The sequence below is a fragment of the Suillus discolor genome (assembly GCF_016758755.1).
Source record: "Suillus discolor strain FC423 chromosome Unknown F5147scaffold_82, whole genome shotgun sequence".
Classification (NCBI taxonomy): domain Eukaryota; kingdom Fungi; phylum Basidiomycota; class Agaricomycetes; order Boletales; family Suillaceae; genus Suillus; species Suillus discolor.
In genome coordinates, this window is record NW_024541329.1 from 128,142 (window position 1) to 145,815 (window position 17,674).

General features: G+C 48.1%; 5 protein-coding genes across 5 annotated transcripts; 3 read left to right on the plus strand and 2 right to left on the minus strand.

Annotated features, from left to right (window-relative positions):
* Nucleotides 1-728: 728 nt before the first annotated feature.
* On the plus strand, nucleotides 729-2,425 carry F5147DRAFT_779192 (uncharacterized protein; the record flags this gene model as incomplete). Its single annotated transcript, XM_041442257.1, has 5 exons — nucleotides 729-935; nucleotides 983-1,389; nucleotides 1,445-1,545; nucleotides 1,605-1,796; nucleotides 1,854-2,425. The coding sequence occupies 5 exons, from the start codon at nucleotides 729-731 to the stop codon at nucleotides 2,423-2,425; spliced, it is 1,479 nt and encodes a 492-aa protein (XP_041287347.1).
* Nucleotides 2,426-2,755: 330 nt separating this feature from the next.
* F5147DRAFT_657313 (uncharacterized protein) lies at nucleotides 2,756-3,940 on the minus strand (the record flags this gene model as incomplete). Its single annotated transcript, XM_041434253.1, has 8 exons — nucleotides 2,756-2,788; nucleotides 2,821-2,854; nucleotides 2,884-2,920; nucleotides 3,017-3,157; nucleotides 3,205-3,537; nucleotides 3,593-3,798; nucleotides 3,824-3,866; nucleotides 3,916-3,940. 8 exons carry the CDS (start codon nucleotides 3,938-3,940, stop codon nucleotides 2,756-2,758), a joined length of 852 nt encoding a protein of 283 aa, XP_041287348.1.
* A 393-nt stretch (nucleotides 3,941-4,333) lies between these two features.
* On the plus strand, nucleotides 4,334-7,814 carry F5147DRAFT_657314 (uncharacterized protein; the record flags this gene model as incomplete). The annotated part of the gene is made up of 11 exons (XM_041434254.1): nucleotides 4,334-4,486; nucleotides 4,532-5,098; nucleotides 5,146-5,178; nucleotides 5,230-5,370; nucleotides 5,456-5,527; nucleotides 5,870-5,992; nucleotides 6,034-6,357; nucleotides 6,407-6,841; nucleotides 7,038-7,169; nucleotides 7,504-7,608; nucleotides 7,686-7,814. 11 exons carry the CDS (start codon nucleotides 4,334-4,336, stop codon nucleotides 7,812-7,814), a joined length of 2,214 nt encoding a protein of 737 aa, XP_041287349.1.
* Nucleotides 7,815-10,236: 2,422 nt separating this feature from the next.
* Nucleotides 10,237-10,784, plus strand: F5147DRAFT_585239 (uncharacterized protein; the record flags this gene model as incomplete). Its single annotated transcript, XM_041431852.1, has 3 exons — nucleotides 10,237-10,287; nucleotides 10,339-10,551; nucleotides 10,599-10,784. Coding segments are annotated over 3 exons (450 nt in total), but the record flags the coding sequence as incomplete, so codon positions are not given.
* A 2,850-nt stretch (nucleotides 10,785-13,634) lies between these two features.
* Nucleotides 13,635-17,370, minus strand: F5147DRAFT_820824 (uncharacterized protein; the record flags this gene model as incomplete). Its single annotated transcript, XM_041443678.1, has 11 exons — nucleotides 17,247-17,370; nucleotides 17,097-17,171; nucleotides 16,962-17,045; nucleotides 16,815-16,913; nucleotides 16,684-16,762; nucleotides 16,442-16,629; nucleotides 15,631-15,681; nucleotides 15,387-15,582; nucleotides 15,196-15,330; nucleotides 14,903-15,145; nucleotides 13,635-14,788 (listed from the first exon to the last, which is right to left on the minus strand). Exons 1-11 carry the CDS (start codon nucleotides 17,325-17,327, stop codon nucleotides 13,635-13,637), a joined length of 2,385 nt encoding a protein of 794 aa, XP_041287351.1. The 5' UTR covers nucleotides 17,328-17,370.
* Between the last annotated feature and the right edge of the window lie 304 nt (nucleotides 17,371-17,674).

Here is a 17,674-nt window from a genome sequence, read left to right on the forward strand (position 1 = left end):
AGTTTTCTCCTTCAGTTTATATAGCTGAGGCAATCGTTTCTTCATCGGAGGAGTGTATGTGATTCCCTTTTGTTTAGTATTTGCCATGATTGATACCAAGACCTAAAGGATTGTTGGGCTGGGGAGTGCACTTAAGCTTGATGATCGGCAGGCATATAACTTTACACCTGTGCCTTCCTTCAACTCCAGGCCTCTGAGTGATTTGAATCACCGGATTACCATTCCTGTTTGTCATTGAGGTACCAACTCCGGCCTTTGAGTGATTTGAATCACCGGATTACTACATTTTCTGTTCCTGTGTGTCAGTGAGGTTACCAGGCGATCAGAAATCTTAGAACATCATCTCTATTTAGGATATATTAAGGTCAGAGCAACCGAGTTTGCCATAAGTTTCGTCATTTCCGAGTTAGTTAATCAGACACATCGTAATCCTGCCATCATCCCAATTCCCATGGATTTCTTCCGGTATACATGTGTCTCCCTATGCTGTATGGCATATTTGAGAGTATTACTGTATGCTGCCTGTATACTATATGATAAACTTGGTCTAAGTTTGTGTGTTTTGCAGTCCTAAATTCTATGAACTGGAAACACAGGGCATGTTAAGCCTGAGAGTATCATGTTGGCAGACAATCTCTTGTTCGGTTTACTATCGGATACATGGTGGCGATTGGCTATGTAAGATTATACTGTATCCTTTCTTCTACCAAGACCTCAACTGCTTTGCAATGGCCCGATCCAACTCATCAGTACACAGCCCCCAAAAGACCAAGCAGAAATTGACTGAGGAAGAGCTGCTGGTCTTACAATCTCACTTAGAAGAATGGAAGGAAGCAACCGGTAAGGATAGGAAAACAATTTTGAAGGCGGTCATAAAAGAGGCCAAGATGCAAGCCCCTAAGATGGATGCCCGGCTGTTGAAGAAAAGGAAATCTGTAAGCAGCCCATCTTCTAATTTCATAAATGCTCATGATGGGTGAAGATGTACCGGGACTGGTTATATAACTGGAGAGCTGAAAAGACACTCAAAAAACAAAGCAAGTTCAGTAAGAAATGGACTACCCAGTTGGTGATAGAACACCAGTACAAGAAGGAGATCCTTGAAAAGACCGGAGCAAGGCCAGGAGGGAAGGAAATGATTAAACTCTACCAGGGTGCGGTCAATGCAATTATGGCCGGTTTATCTGAAGAGCAGCTGGAGGAAGCAAATAAGACTGCGATAGAATGGTCTAGCAGTGCTCCTCCTACAGATGTCCAGGCTGAGTTCGCTCAGAAGAAAGCTCCTGGTATGATGAAGGATCTTGTGACTCAGTTATGGAGGCAGGCTGGTATGAGGATATTCATATTGTCTGCATGGAAAACCGAGGAAGGCGAAGTGAGGATCAATGGGTGAGTGACATTTTCATTCTCTCAACCGGTAAAGATGGCCTGATCTCGTCATAAGAATTGACTTCAATGAAAAGTTAGATGGCAATAGTTTCACAAATACAAAGGACTGGAAGTCCATGTTACCAGAGTGGAATGCCTATGTCGGAGAAGAGTTTGGTGAGCTTTTTGTGCAATGTTGATGCATCCGGTCAAGTACTTACACCATGTGATGCCAGCAATTGACCGGAATGATGATGACGATGGCAATGAGGATGGAGATGCCAAGGAGAGCAGAAACCAAAGGAGAAAGAGGGAGGAGTTCACTTTAGAGGTCGATGCCTATGGGCTTCCGGTCATACCGGATATTGAGCCACTCAACTTAGAAAACAAAAAGTCTCTTATCCGGACATTCCTCACAAAACACTACAGTAAGTTTCACAAATCAAATATCTGGAGGGTTGATAAAGGAGTGACTTATTTTGCAGGGTTTTGCAGTCAGAAGCCAAAGGCGTCTGTTCCTTGGTCTGCAGTGATGGAGGCTCAAGAGAATTTCATCGAGCCCAAGTTTTTACCTACCAGTGGAAAGATCAAGGACCCATCCAAGCTTCAGCTTCATGAAGCTGACCGGCTCTTGCAGTTCTGGCATCAGAGACAAAAGGACAAGGTTCGGCCAACATTTGAATTCAAAGGCTGGCAAGACCATGAGAAGGAGATGAGGGAACCGGTGGAGAAGATCTCAGAGAGCGACTCTAGCACAACATGCAGTCCAGTAACATCAAGGACTAGAGTTCCGGTTCAAAAACCAACCGGCAGGTCGACCGGAAAGTCATCTGGCAAGTCAACCAACAGGGTGGAACCGGAGTCAAGCAGTGAGGGCGAGGATGGTGAAGGTGAAGGTGAAAACGATGAAGCCCAATTACCGCCTTCCAAGCTGAAATCGACCGGAAAGCCTCGCAAAGCTGTCCAATCCATTCCGGTTAAAAAACTACCTGCCAAGTCAACCTGGAAAGTCATCTGGGAAGCCGACCGGAAGAGTGGAACCGGAGTCAAGTGGTGAGGATGAGAATGGGGATGAAGAAGGCGATGCTGAAGTCCAATCACCGCCCCCTGGAGCGTCAATCTATTGGAAAGCGAAGCAGAGCAGTCAGATTTCATTCGGAGGAAGATTCCGGCCCATCGGTCAAGAAATCTAAATCAAATGTCATTGGGCGCAACATACCACTGCAGGACGATGCTGGCACTCCTTCAGCAGAATCATCCAGCAATCATTCTACAGCCCCACTGCCTCCCAAAACTGCATCGAGAAGTAGCTTTGTTGGTCCTGCATCAGCCGGTCGATTGAAGAAGTCCGGTCAGAAGCAGAAGTCCGGTCAGAAGATACCTGCATCTAAATCAACGGCTCCTGCCACAACACAGGGCACTGGTAAGAAAACTCAAACAGATAGAGCTCACATTGATAAGCCCGAGCCAAAGCGCTCCACTAGAGCTTCAAAGGTGTCTTATAAAGTGAATTACATGCAAAGAGCGTAATAATCACATTTCATTGAATGTACTATACAAGGGGTTGGAAAGTATCAATGGTATATATATAGATGTCATGTCGACAGTCGGTATATTGATATAAGTTGAAATGCCAACAATAACTCACTAGTGGACTGAAGAACTTCCTCGCTGACAAGTGCTTCTTCCGGCGACATTGTACCATGAGCCCTTTCCATCTCCAACCAGTGTATTGCCAAGCGCAAGTCACCTTCAGCGCGCTGAATCACAAATCCCATAGGTTCCGGTTCTGAATGTACATGACACAATGTAACTCAATAAAATGATAAAACTCACCTGCCTGATCCGGAATATCAACCGGATCAATGCCGGAAGGCCTCTGGTCCGGATAATCATGAACCACAGGCGAATCAAAACCCATGTCTAAAGACCTCTGGTCCGGATCACGATGTTGAACCGGAGGTGAATCAAAGCCCATGTCCAAAGACATCTGGTCCGGATCACAATGTGGAACCGGTAAATCAAAGCCCATGTCCAAAGGTGTTTGGTCCGGATGACTATGTTGAACCGGTGAATGAAAGCCCATGTCCAAATCCAGATGACCGTGGTGAACCGGAGGTGAATTGAAACCCATGTCCAAAGGGCTGTCTTTCACCGAAATATCATTGACTGAATGATGATCATGAGTAATTCTGTTCCTTGCATAGTGATTCAACCAACATACCTGAGCCACCGGCCAGTCGATCGTTTGCCAGGAAGTTCGGAGAGCCGGTCGCCGGGTCCAGGAAATCATTGGTATTGAATGATGAATGGCCAGGTGGAAATCCCATGTCCAACTCGGATATAGGTGTGGCAATTGATGACTGGTTGGTATTGGACGAAGGAGGGAACCCCATATCCAATGGGTCTGACACCGGTTGACTTGGGAACCTGGTCGAAACCCATGTCTAATGACCGGCTGTCCTCCCACCAGTCCTGAGCCAATGCAACATCTAGGTCTAGAAGGCATCAATAATTAGGTGTATAGGTCAGCATGAGAGAACTTACAGTCGCCAATGTTTGGGCGATTCATCCCAAGGCTGTCGTGGTATGATTGGTCTGCACGTCCCGGTTCCAATTTGTCAAACACTGCCGGATGATGTGAGGCACCTTCCGGACAGGCAGTTAATTTATTACCTTTGGCCTCGCTAGATAGGTGTAAATAATCTGAGGACGAAATTCTTTTCCTCCTGCTGAATGAGTTGTCTAAATCTCACATGAATTTTTCAGCGATGCCGTGGCGACAATAGCATTCGCACAAGGACACATGGCAACTCCGGAGAAAAGAGAACCGGTACATTAATTGTTCATTCGGCAATATCCGAAATCACCCAAACATCCGGCAATTTTCAATTCTCAATTTCCTCATTCCCTTCCAGATCTCTTTTGAAAGCCAACCTGCTACCGTCGTTGTCTTACTGCTGATATGTCTTCCAACATTAGTCCTGCTGCTGCCACCACTGCCAACCAGGCACTCATTGCCCTTCTTGGCAGGTTGAATGAGATGGTTGAAGAGGTTCTCCGGTCCCGGTCAGAAGATGAGAGGATGAGGTTGAGCAGAGTCATTGCATCTCAAATGGTGCATTTGTCATTTTTTATGTATTGTGTCCATTAATATTATTAGAATGATGCCATTCACTCCTACCGGACGACGGCTACCTACATCTCCCTTCGCCTACTCTCTATGGCAGCTGAGATTCATAGAGCTCAGAGGGGTGCCACGCGATTGGTGCAAGTACCGGATTGGACTCGCGTTGGCAACAATGAGGACATTTGCCGAGGACATCCATTATACCCCAAGACATTGGGTCCTCCTCCCACTCATACAACCCCTACCTCCGCACCAGCACTTCCATCTGGCCCTCCACCGGCCCCGGTACTACCGGCTCCCAGCACAATCCGCATTCCTGGCAATGCAACATCTGGTGCCATCGCAGGCCCATCAAAACCATGTAAACGACAATTCAGCGCGAGTCCCCCACATCAGGTCAAGAGGGCCCAGAAGGCTATCCCCAAGTCGAAGCCACTGTTGACAGACACCGACACTGATGGCGATACAGTTCACATCAGCAAAGATAAGCCCAAGGCGAAGGGAAAAGGAAAGGCGAAGGCGAAGGCAAGGGCAGCATCACCGGATAGCGAAATCCGGCAAATGACGATGGAAGATGGCGATCATGATCAGGAAGTCATTGTAAGTTTCCGTTTCATACTTTAAACGCAACTCACAATAGCGGTCAGCTCCGTAATCCCAAACCAAATGTGGTCAAAAAGGTATGTTCATTTTTTCAATATCAAAACCGGCAATGTTATTGAGTTGTACAGAATTTACCTACCATTGTCATCACCACTAGGCCAAAGCCCCCTCCAGATGAGAAGAAGAAGGCCACTGATTCGGAGGAATACGAACCGGAGGAGGAGGAGGAGGAGGATGAAGACGATGCAATTGCGCCTTCTGGGACACGGGTCAAACCGGGCGAGGGATGATTACCAGTAAGTTTTTATATTATTTCACCTATCGTGAGTATGGCTAATATAATTATTATAATAGTCCAAGTCCGGTACAGATCATACCAAAACAGCCAAGGACAAGGCAAAGACCAGGGGCAAGCGTCCACAGCCGGTAAGACATCTGGTAACTCTCCACCGGTAGTGCTATACTAATCCTTCATAGAAACCCATTGGTGCGCCTCTCCTGCCATGCAGGAGATGCACAATTATGAAGGTGCAATGCGAAAGCTGGTTGACCAAAAGGGGCGAGGTCGCCCATACTTGCATTCTTTGCAGCAAGTAGGAGGATGAAATGCATCCAGCCGGATGATCCGGTCATACCGGCCACAGCCATAGTCACTCGCTCCAAGACGACCTGGAAAAACTAAGACCGTTGGGCAGTCCAAGAGGAAAGGCAAAGGCAAAGGCAAGTATCTTATTTCCGGTAGCATGTCTACTAATTGTATTCTTCTAGTCATCGAAACTCAGTGTCCCAGTCCTATTCCTGGAGGAACCGGATGTCGATGTTGATATGCCTGATGCCCCTGCACTCACCGGCACCGGTCATCCTGGCACTGCTACAGATGCAACCCCTGAGGTATCTGTTGATGATCTTTCGACGGATCGATGGATTCGAAGCCGCAGGATGACACCACCCTGCCCCCAGCACCATTTATAGAGACACCAGATGACATCCGGTACTCGCCGGTCTATCCTTCTCATACTCGAAGACCCGCCTCTCCTGTCGACATTTCTGTACCTCGTCAGACTCCCCAGCCCCGTTCTTTGACCAATGTGGAGATGGATGCCCTCCTGGCACAAATTCAGATCGACATGGATCAGCTCCGGACACGTGACGACATTATTCATGACGAGCTGTCCCATCGTATCGACCAGCTGCAAGCCAGCTTTACAAACGAATTTGCCTCCCAGAAGGGAGTGGTAGATCAGTTGACCTTTCAGGTCAGCGGTATCGCCCGGTACCTGAGGGACAACCACAGGGCCACCACAGCAGCCTGGTTCAACTCCACCAGCATTCAATCCGCCACCCATTGTCATCCCCGATACCCCCACATTCCCTGACTTTGGCTCAATCAGTGCCTTGGGTCATGCCATCACCAACAATGTCTTCACTCCGGATGTGTTTTCGACCAACACGTGTCCTGTCGGAGATGGCTCACCAGTCACCAGGCATGAGCAGGTACCAACACCCTCCACGTCTACCATCAACCCTGTCCCCACCATGGGGGAATCCGGTCCACACAGTCATCCGGTTAGTGCACTTCCAGTACCGGCCCCTACTGTCACAATGGCATCTATGCCCTCCAATACTACCCTTCGCACCATGCTCACCGGGCCACCACATCTGCTGGAAGATGGTCAGTCCCTTTCGGCTCCTTTGCCGACCTGGTCATTTGCACCTCAATCACGGCAACAAGGTCGGTCGGTGAGTGCTAGGCATGATAAGAACCCTTCTGGTGGTAGGGCCAAGTAATACCAGTACATGTAGTGTTTATTTTGTTGATAAGGACAATCTAATGTCATGGTAGAATGTACTAGATGGTGTATTCGATTGACCGGTTGATGTATGTAGTATACCGGCTGATGTGCTTGTGAAATGATGCATCGACCGGATAATGTAGCTACCGGATCATAGGCCAGTGAGATTATTGATGCACCTGCCGGATGATAATATGACCGGATCTCCGGTGTATATCATTCGTCTGGCTCGGTCGTTTCCATTTTACACCGGATTCGCTATTCGAGTAATTCCTGTAAGTCTATACTATATACCCCCGGCCCATCCGTTTACCTTGGGTACACATCTGGCCGGCCCACTCGTCTCCATCGTACACAGGATTTGATATTCATAATGTTATGTATACTAGTAAATTCATATATCACTATATATACTGTATGCTCTCGGCCCATTCGTATGTCTCGGGTACACAAATTCACTCAGCCCACTCATATGGTCGGCCCATCCGTTTACCTTGGGTACACACATCCGGCCGGCCCACTCGTCTCCATCATAAACAGGATTTGGTATTCATAATGTCATATATACTAGTATATTCCTATATCACTATCTATATTGAATGCTCTCAGCCCATCCGTATGCTTCGGGTACACAAATTCACTCAGCCCACTCATATGGTCGGCCCATCCATTTACCTTGGGTACACACATCCGGCCGGCCCACTCGTCTCCAATGTAAACAGGAATTAGCATTTATAATGTCTTATATTCTAATACATTCCTATACCACTGTCTATATAATGTACCCTCAGCCCATCCGTGTGTCTTGGGTACACACATTCACCCGGCCCACTCATATATCATGGTACAATTATGTCCATGGGCCCACATGGGATGGCCTGTTCCCAACAGTACATTGTCACACTCGGCTGTCCATCTGAGACGGAGTGAATTCACTGAAGGGGCTCTGAGAACTCACACATCACGGCAATTTGACCAGTATTCTCCATGAGCCATGTGACTCAAATCAATATCCAGGCCACTGGGTATCATCAATGCAGTCCCAGGGGAATAAAATAGTTGTTCTCAAGAAGCGGGCGGTACCCAGAAAAGTAGCCAATGATAGGCTCCTGTCATCCATCCATCTTTCGGCATGACAGGTTTCGCATTAAGTTGAGAGGTGTCCTCGAGTAGCTTAGTAGGGTCTTGTAGTGCATGTTCTGAGCTTGATGCGAAGAAAATGGTGCGATTGTTCCAAGTATTGGTTGACATGATAGTTTCACATTTGCAAGGTGCGGTGGGACGTCTGTCCAAAGAGAATGCGGAGGAGTAGATCTCATTGTGGTTCTGAAATTGCTGCTCTGTCACTGAATTCCACAGCCGAACAGTGGAATCGTATGAACTGGACACGATGTGAGATCCATCGAGTGAGAACGAGACAGACGAAACCGGATCAGTGTGCCCCACGAAGGGCTCACCCAATGGTAGCCCCATTGCTGCATCCCACAGCTGGACAGTGGAATCCCAAGACCCAGACACGATGCAAGCGCCATCAGGCGAGAATGAGACTGACAAAACCGAACTAGTGTGCCCTCGGAAGGGCTCACCCAATGGCAGCCCCATTGCTGCATCCCACAGCTGGATAGTGGAATCTTCTGAACCAGACACGATGTAAGTGCCATCGGGCGAGAACGAGACTGACAAAACCGGATCAGTGTGCCCTCGGAAGGGCTCACCCAATGGCAGCCCCGTTGCAGCATCCCACAGCTGGATAGTCGAATCTTCTGAACCAGACACGATGCGAGCGCCATCCGGCGAGAATGACAATGAGATTGATGAAACCGGACCAGTGTGCCCAGTTCACAAGACGTCCATGCATCAGACGAAGAGTATTCGGAAACCTTGCAGTAAACTTTGTAGCTATCGTGGACTTGATGGGGCAAAATGGCAATGCTGATACATACAGATGCGGCGTACTGTGCAAAATCATGCCACCAAAGACCTGAACGAATCTCTGCACATCCATCGCAGCAGACAAGACGCTTTCATATCCAGATTGGACCTGTGTTCGCGTGTAAGCACTTTGCCTGACACCACCAGGTGACTCTGTTCTCACCTTCAGCCACTGGGTAATGAGTGGAAGTACAGCGACTGCGCTGCTGAGTGCATTGAGGAGGCTGAGTGCTTCAATCCAGAAGAGTAGTCGCTCATTATCGAGGAATGATCCTATTTCCTTGGCGAGCTCGGGGTCAAAGTCCGTTGCTCGGACGTGCGTAGCCCAAAATCGACAGGAATATGACAGATGCAAGGGAATGCATGTAGTGATGTGCCGGGCCTGGCCCCAGGCCCTCAGGCCCTGGCCCACAGGCCCCCATAGGCCAGGCCCAAGCCAGGCCTACTTGATGGGCCTCATGAGGGCTTGGGCCTGGCCTGGGTGTCTCATAGGCCATGGCCTAGGGCTCAGGCCAGGGCTTCTACATAGTGAAGGAAAGTTCCGAAATGTACTGTACAATACTTAGATTACATAAACTTTGCAACAACCACATCCGCTGGAAGAAGTTGGCTGAACAACATACCCAGCCCAAGGATGACTCTCACAGTCATTTCTGATGATGACACAATTGCTGCCGTCACAGTCCGTTCTAAACGAACAATTATACCTTCTTCTCGACTTCTCGATTCCAATAATAGCGCAACACCCGAGTTAACTAGCCACAAGCAGGTACAGCGGTTGGTCCAACCAAACACCACTCTCATGACAAATCCGCGCAACGCCAAACGAAATGCAGACGACGCTGGCTGGAGTTCAACTCTCTCAAACCAGGATGAGGATTTGGACAATGAAGATGCCAACAAATCAGTATCCAAGGGTAAGTACTATCAATTTTTGTGCTGGTATGCTCACTGTCTGATTTTTGTAGCCAAGCGCCTTCGTCGAGCTGGTGAGCCATCCTTCACAGATGACGCTCGTTCGACGCATTCATTAAGCATGCACACAGGTAAGCACGCAAATCATTTCACTATTAAATTCTAATGCTACTACTAACTTCTTACTCTAGCGCACACAGGTACACATGAGGACTCCATAGATTGTGACATCAATGGCGATGGCGATGACGACAATGACAGCGACAACGGCTTCCTACAAGACCTCAATGTACAAGATATTGCTATTCTCGGAACAATTCGACGTGAGGAGAAAAGTCGGGACGTCAATGCATTCTTCGGCAAGTCCTATGCGCATAAGGCAAAGGATGGGAAGACACGGAATGTCCGAGACTGCAAAACTTGCAAGTACGTCCTTTTTTTTATTCTTCAAATCTTAACTCACAGAATTATAGGAAGAAGGGGTCACCCTCGCAAATAGTTAGCGACACGTCAACGTGTCGCCGTCACCTTGCATTTCGCCATGTGGTAAGTTTATTTCTTATCTGTTCTTGACATTTTCATCACACTTGCCATCAGGATGCTTACCGCAAGTGGTGCAAGGCCAATGAATTCGCGTCAATGCTACCTCAAGATATCAAGGAGCACAAGACTGCTGCCGCTATCGCAAATGCGCAGCAAACCAGTCTTGACAGCCACCTCAAAGAGATTCCCCCTCACAAGGCTGTTGTACCTTACACTGACGCACTATTTCACGATGCTGCCATTGAGTGGCTAATATCTACCAGTCAGGTATGTATTTATCGTGTGCGCTATGTGATTTAACATCTGTTTTGCAGCCTATACAAGCTGTAGACCACCCGAGCTTCAAGAACATGATTGATGTAGCTGCTCGTGCTACAAATGGTGTTATTTTACCGAATCGCAATGCTACACGCTGCGAAATTATGAATTTATTCAAGAAGCAGATGTCGAAATTAAAAGAATGCCTCAATGTAAGCTTCGCTTTTGATATCTTTAGTTAATCTCCCATACTAATGTTGCAAATAGAGCAAAATTGTGTCAGGTTTCATCAACTTAACATGTGATGCATGGCAGGCAAGTAATGTAGACGGCTATTTTGCTGTTACTGGTCACTGGATCAAAGAAGCATTGCCTGGTATCTGGCAGCTTGAATGTGCCGTTCTTGGCTTCACGCAACTCAACAACTCCCACAATGGCCAACGCCTTGGGCAAGCATTGTTCAAAATTGTGGATTGGGTAGGCATTGCTCATAAGGTAAGATATAGTCTTAGTATCGTGTCGCGTCGTGCTCATGCAGTGTTAGATTGGCCATGTTACATGCGATAATGCTTCTAACAATGATACTATGCTTGATGAATTTGCATTTCGGATCAAGCAAGGGACAGGGAGAACATGGATCTCCAAAAAGCAACGCATCAGGTATAGTTGTCTCATTTTTTACTTTGTTCTGTGTACTGACTTGAACTCATAGGTGTTTAGCTCACATCATTCATCTCGCAACAAGGGCTGTCATCTCCACATATAGCAGTGCACCATACTACACTCCCGAGCACCCTGACTTGTGCATTCCCCAAGAATATGGCTGCCGTGATGAAGTTGGCCTCGTGCGAGCCATTGCAGTCAAGGTTCATCATGTGTAGATGTCAAGTTTGTGTCGCTAACTATACTAGGCTCGATCATCTGCTCAATGAAAGCAACTTTGGCAGGACATTCAGACTCGTCTGCCTAATCCAAGCCCTGTTGTCTCACAACTATTGCTCGACATGCCCATTCGATGGTCCTCGACTTATGTCATGCTTGATCGTGCTGAGAAGAAGCGGCCAGTGAGTATTATAAGATATAATTGCAAGCCATTGCTAACCATCCTCTAGTATGTTGATACCTTTGTATATGAGCTTGGCCTTCGTGAGGCTAACCTCACGAAATGGGCTAAAATTGATCAGTTGAAGCTGCGTGAAGATGAGTGGACTCATATTACATCATTTACATCCCTTCTGGCTGTTCATAGTTTGAGTTTGATTTATTTCATTGATGAAGCTGACTACTACGACATTACTTTAGCATGCTGATAGAGCTCAGCAAAGCTTTTCATCAGATAGAGGAGCATCTCTTCATCTTGCTTTGCCAGCTCTCAAGGCGCTACACAAGGCATGGACGACACGTTCAGAGAGTCCCAAGTACGAGCCGTTTCACCATGCCTTGCGGCAAGGTGTTGCGAAAATTAAGGAGTATTATGAGCGAAGTGCCGATAGTGATGCATACATAATGGCTATGTGTACGTGACAACCATCCTCACTGACTTAAATTCACAGTTGTCTTTAGTGCTTGACCCGTCGCAGAAGGACTCTCACATCAACCGCTTCTGGGGTAAACAGATGCATGCCATGGCTCTCAAGGAAGCAGAACGAATGGTGAGTCTTCTGTGTTTTCAAGAGAATACGTGCAATATACTTATACATAGTCTAGTTTAAGGAGGAACATATCAAGTTGTATGGCGAGCATGGAGTCCCAGTATCATCAAAGAAGAAGTCTACTAGTAAGGTACTGTTACTGTTTTGAGAGCTTTCTAGTGATGAGGAGAGTGGTGATGATGTGGTGGAAGAGTCGGAGGTGGATCCACAGTCACAGTTGCCATGGTTGAGGGAGTTTTACCTCTACCTTAACTCGCTCACTTCAGTTCCAAATAACATGTCTATTATCCAATGGTGGGGGGTAAGGTATCATTTTATGTGAACTGAACCATAACTGATGCTGCTTCACACTATAGGTCAATGCCCAACAGTATCCTGTATGGGCTTCACTTGCTCGTGATCATTTGTCTGTTATGGCCACTTTGGTTTCAAGTGAGCGAGCATTCTCTGCAGCAGCTCTGACAATTACGAAGCGCCGCAACCGCTTGAAGGGTGACATTGTTGAGGCAACTCAGGTGCTTCGTATGATGTATCAACGTGATCTAATCTTCCGAGAGGCTGCTCCTTCTTCAGCTCTAGAGTTAGCATTGGAGGAACTTGATGAAGGAGAGGAGAATGGTGGTGATAGCAATATCTTGCTGTCCGAGGAATCAGATGTAGAGGAATGAGTTTCTAATTCATTAGGGTAGTATCATAATAAAACTGTTTACACATTTTTACACCTGAGGCCCTGGCTCAGGCCCAGGCCAAGCCCAAGCCCTCCAGAAGGGCCTGGCCTGAGTTTTTTCCAGGCCCGAGCCCTGGCTTTCAGGCCAAGCCAGGCCCGATGCATCACTAAATGCGTGTTGCGACTTTATCTGACAGCTGTTACGCTGACCGTTGGTTGGCGTGTGTGAACTAGGATAGGTCTTCTCAGCGACGACTCGAGTGAGTCTACTGAAGCTGAGGGTGGTTCTCGGCTTGACGGAACGTCAAGGGTTCCTCCGGCGATCTCGGTAAGACAGCGCTCGTCGAGATGCAGGGCTAGCGGATACGTGCTAAGTCGTAAGGGGGCGACTTAGAAGTGTGGTCTCACACAAGGAAGCTGGTAAGACTTAGTTGAGCAAGTTCTGGGGATGAACCTAGTAGATTAAAGTAAAGTCTAAGTACAATAATCCTGTCTACTTATAGGGAAGTACTACAAGTATTCTAGCTCAGTCTGTAATCAATAGTATATCTAGGATCTATGATAACAAGACATGAGGTTCAGATAAGTACATGAGGCTTAACCTCTGATCAAGCATGCAGCGCCAAGTGCGACTGCGCATAGGTACATGAGGCGCCAAGGGCGCTCCGGATCTTCATGAAGCGACATGCTGTATACATGTGCTGATCTAGGGTGACCATGAGGCGTACAGCCTCCATGGATCAGGTACAAGGCCGTCTAGGCCAGGGGCGGGGTCATAGCACCAGGGGCGGCATTATAGCGGTCCAGACTGCTATCTTTCTAGGCGCGGGTGGCGCACCGCCGCGCGGGGAGTCTAGCAGAGCGGGGGTAGGCGTAGGCAGAGCAGGGGGTCCTGTAGGTGTTACGGATGCCTGTAACAACAGCCCGATGTCTTTGCTGTTGGGGAGGTATGAAGACTTTAAATTACACATATTGAAGCGAAGATCTTGTTCCATCACTCGAAGTGACGCAAACGCAAGATCATGTTGCGATTTCGAGATTTCCAGGAAAAAATCTCCGCTGGATGATTTGTCTGTCAGGAATTCGCGGAAGGATGCGTGAAGGGGTCGGATGGGACTAGATGGGTTGGTGATGCCACTTAGGAGAGATCCCATACGTTCTATCACAACCTCCACTTTGTAATGCTCTCTTTGGTCTGGAAAACGGCTCCGCATGGCATTCAGGGCATCTAAAGGGAGGGGTTTGGCTGAGCCGAGTACTTGTCCCATCACGGAATGAAACTTCGCCAGCACTTGCTGATACTCGGTTCTTGTGTATCTGTCCTTTCCCATGTTTTCTGCTAAGATGACGCGATAAAGATCATACAACAAATTTTTCCGCTCTCCATGATCGTGGGTCACCACAGCATTGAAGCAATCAATTGGGTATGAGCCAAAAGGGGTTTCCTGGATGTATCTGCATGCAAGACGGGCCCACTCGAATAGTCCATCACTTTTGTCAGCAAGGACTGCAAATTCTTTGTTTCCAAGACCAGACACCTTTTTCAGCTTGTAGGACACAAATGTATGGATGTCTCTCTTCGAGTCTTTTTCTGAGATGTCGTCCATGGATAACCGTTGAATATGTGGAGCATCCTGAAATTCAGAATTGATATCAGGAAGGGCGCGAGAGGTAACAAGAATCTGAAAGTTGGATGGGAGTTCGGTGATTTTGGGAAGACCTTCGCCCTCCAGTGTACCCGCAAGTATGCGGAGAAGGTTACGCCGTGTCGCGACTTCGCCGCTCTTGTCCAGCGCTTCTATCACAATCAAGACAGGCCCCACACTCGACCTGGAACACTTTTTCAACGGTTCCATAAACAGCTTGCGCCACTGCTGGATGATATCACTCGTGTTCTTGAGCGCATTTTCATGTTCGACTGCATTCGCTAATGTTCATCTCATCTCCGGATCACGGTCAGCGAGGTCACGAGCGATAGTGGAGAAGACTTTTTCATGATGTCTGTTGGCTTCCCGGTGCTGGTCGAAGCAGAAACACGAACCAAGCCCACCCGCGTCGTTGAACCACTTAGCAATCGTGTGAGCAATGTATGATTTGCCCGTTCCCGCAGGGCCAGATAGCCACAGTACACGCTGAGCAGTATCTCCACTGACATTGATCCATTCAGTGATCTGGGAGAGAATGCTTGTGCGTGTCCCTGATATGCATTGTTCCGCGGTATTCAGGCCCGCGCCTGCTGCGTAAGGCATACCACTGAGATCCGGTCTGTCACCCAGTTCGTCACCTGAAGGGTTTTGAGTGAACGGAAAGTCAGAAGAACTTCCAAATTCTTACTCTTATACCGGACAAGATCGGCTTGGTCCCGGAGAGCTTGGTCCCGAAATTGTTGCATAAGCTCGTTCAAAGCCTTGTTGTACCGTGAGATCAGATCGTCCGTCTCCGAGGCAACATTTTTCCCTAGTCTCTTCCCTGTGATAACAACATGAGATTCACAACATGGGAGGTGCAATAGCTGGAAGACTCACAAAAGCTCTTTTTCTCCGAATAATCCCTGATGAAACATGCGCACTCCATAGTCTGCTGGGTGATTCGTCCAGCGATACTATGCTTGGATGAAATTTGGCCAAGAGTGTCATCTTGTGACATGAAGCCGTAAACTTGTTCCAATTTCTCGAGAAGAGATTGTACCGATTGGTCGTGTTCCGTCTGAGCGAGAATGATCTGCATAGAGTCAACGACTGCTGAACAGGAGGGTAACACTACACGTACTTTGGATGCAGCAGACAGCATACCCAGCACCATCTTTGCGTAAGGATGTACCTATGCAACTTGATTAGCTCGCTTCTGTTACAAGTAACATCGGTCACGTGGCCCCCCTATCATTTTCCCTTCATCCTCGCCCTCACCATCTACTGGCTCATCCTCCTTTACTGCCTTTCCATTGACCGGATCCTCGGGACCGTTCCCATCCCTCGCATCGCCCACCTCTATGCACGTGCACGCACGTTCCTCCTCTGATTCAACCACCAATGTGGTCCCGCACCTATGACTCGGTCTGACTCGTGCCACCAATGTGGCTTTCCTCTTTCTGTTCCCTCTGACTGCGGATTCCCGCACGTTGTATTCTTACCGTTGGTTCGTTCCAACGTTTCTCGGTCTCATTCCACATTCGACCACCCACCACTAATCCGGCTATGTTGCCAACGCACCTATACCATTCTCGTTTCCCCTTTACCCTTACCTACTGTGCGGTAGCCTTGCCCTTAACCCTCTCCACTTAGTATAAGTAGTCGGTCACCCTGTACTAGATTCTCTAACTTGAATCTACTCAATCTTCCCTGGAACATACTTCCCTCTGAACGCCCCTTTGGCTTCAGTCTCTAGTATCTTTTCTTAGTTGCTCATCGCGACTAAGTCTACCTCGATCGACCTCATCGTTCGGACAAGACTGTCCTTACCTTGAGCGACTTCTAAGACATCTGTCTCAGAAGTCACGTGACACGCGCGTACTGTGATCACTGCCGACTCGTCGTCGCCAGTCTCACTTGCTATACCGGATCCTTCCGGTTACGTCACGAACGTTAGCGGACGACGCCCCTCTTAGGGCTCCGCCTAACAGATCTATTTGAGTGCGTAACAGCTTCCAATCAAGAAGAGCGGCCCATACATTCGCAGGATCCTCGATGACAGTGTCAAAATTTTTGAGTGATTGAAGATGGGTGGTCAGGAAATCGTCTGCGGCAGTGAGACCTTTTGGCCCATTCTCGGCTGTGGATACTGCAGAAGTGACATGTCCCCCAAGTAGTCTCATACTTTCCATACCTTCATGGGCACCCCGAAATTCAGCATCAATTGATTGGGGATCCAGAATCTCTTCCACGCCAAGAGGGGCGTCGAGGACCTGCACAACCACCAAAATTAGAGATGAAAACTAGATCGTTTGGCGTAAATACCTTCAAAGCAGACTCTCCGGACACTCCTTCATTCACACAGCCCTTTAGATTTTCAGATGTGGTGGGCTTGTCGCCATTGGAAGGTAGACACGACGCATCCTTGGTAGTCCCTCAGACAAGTCCAAGATCGAAATAATGACTACTTACTTCGATATTCTGATTCGATGAAGCACCTTCATGATCGGTGTTCTGGACTGCAGGGATTTGACGGCGGGAACGCTTGAAGCGTTTCTGCACAACATCAGCTATATTCTGGCTCCTTCAGCATTCAGGCAGACGTACAGAAACTTTTTTAGTCACATTCTTCTTAACTTTCCGCAGGGCCTGACGGAGACCGCAGCCGCTACGGTGCTGGCTCTGGACGAAAGATGCGTGAGAGGCAGTGACGATGTCATTAGCGCTTGTCGGCAGTGATGTCATTAGGGCACGTACCGAGCTCTCACCAGCAGTTACAGTTGCTTCTCTGGATTCATTGGCCTCTGGAGGAGGTTCCTGCCTGTGGTCTTCGCTCATTGAGAACAGTCAAAAATTAGGATCAGTCTGAAGAAAATGGATGCGAGGATTAGAGGGAAGGGAGAGTACTCGGTAGGACCAAAGTTTAAATAACAAGCACCTAATGTTACGCTGACTGTAGGTCGGCGTGTGCGAACTAGGATAGGTCTTCTCAGCGACGACTCGAGTGAGTCTACTGAAGCTGAGCGTGGTCTAGCCTTGACGGAACGTCAAGGATTCCTCCGGCGATCTCGGTAAGACGGCGCTCGTCGAGATGCAGGGCTAGCGGATACGTGCTAAGTCATATGGGGGCGACTTAGAAGTGCGGTCTCACACAAGGAAGCTGGTAAGCTTAGATGAGCAAGTTC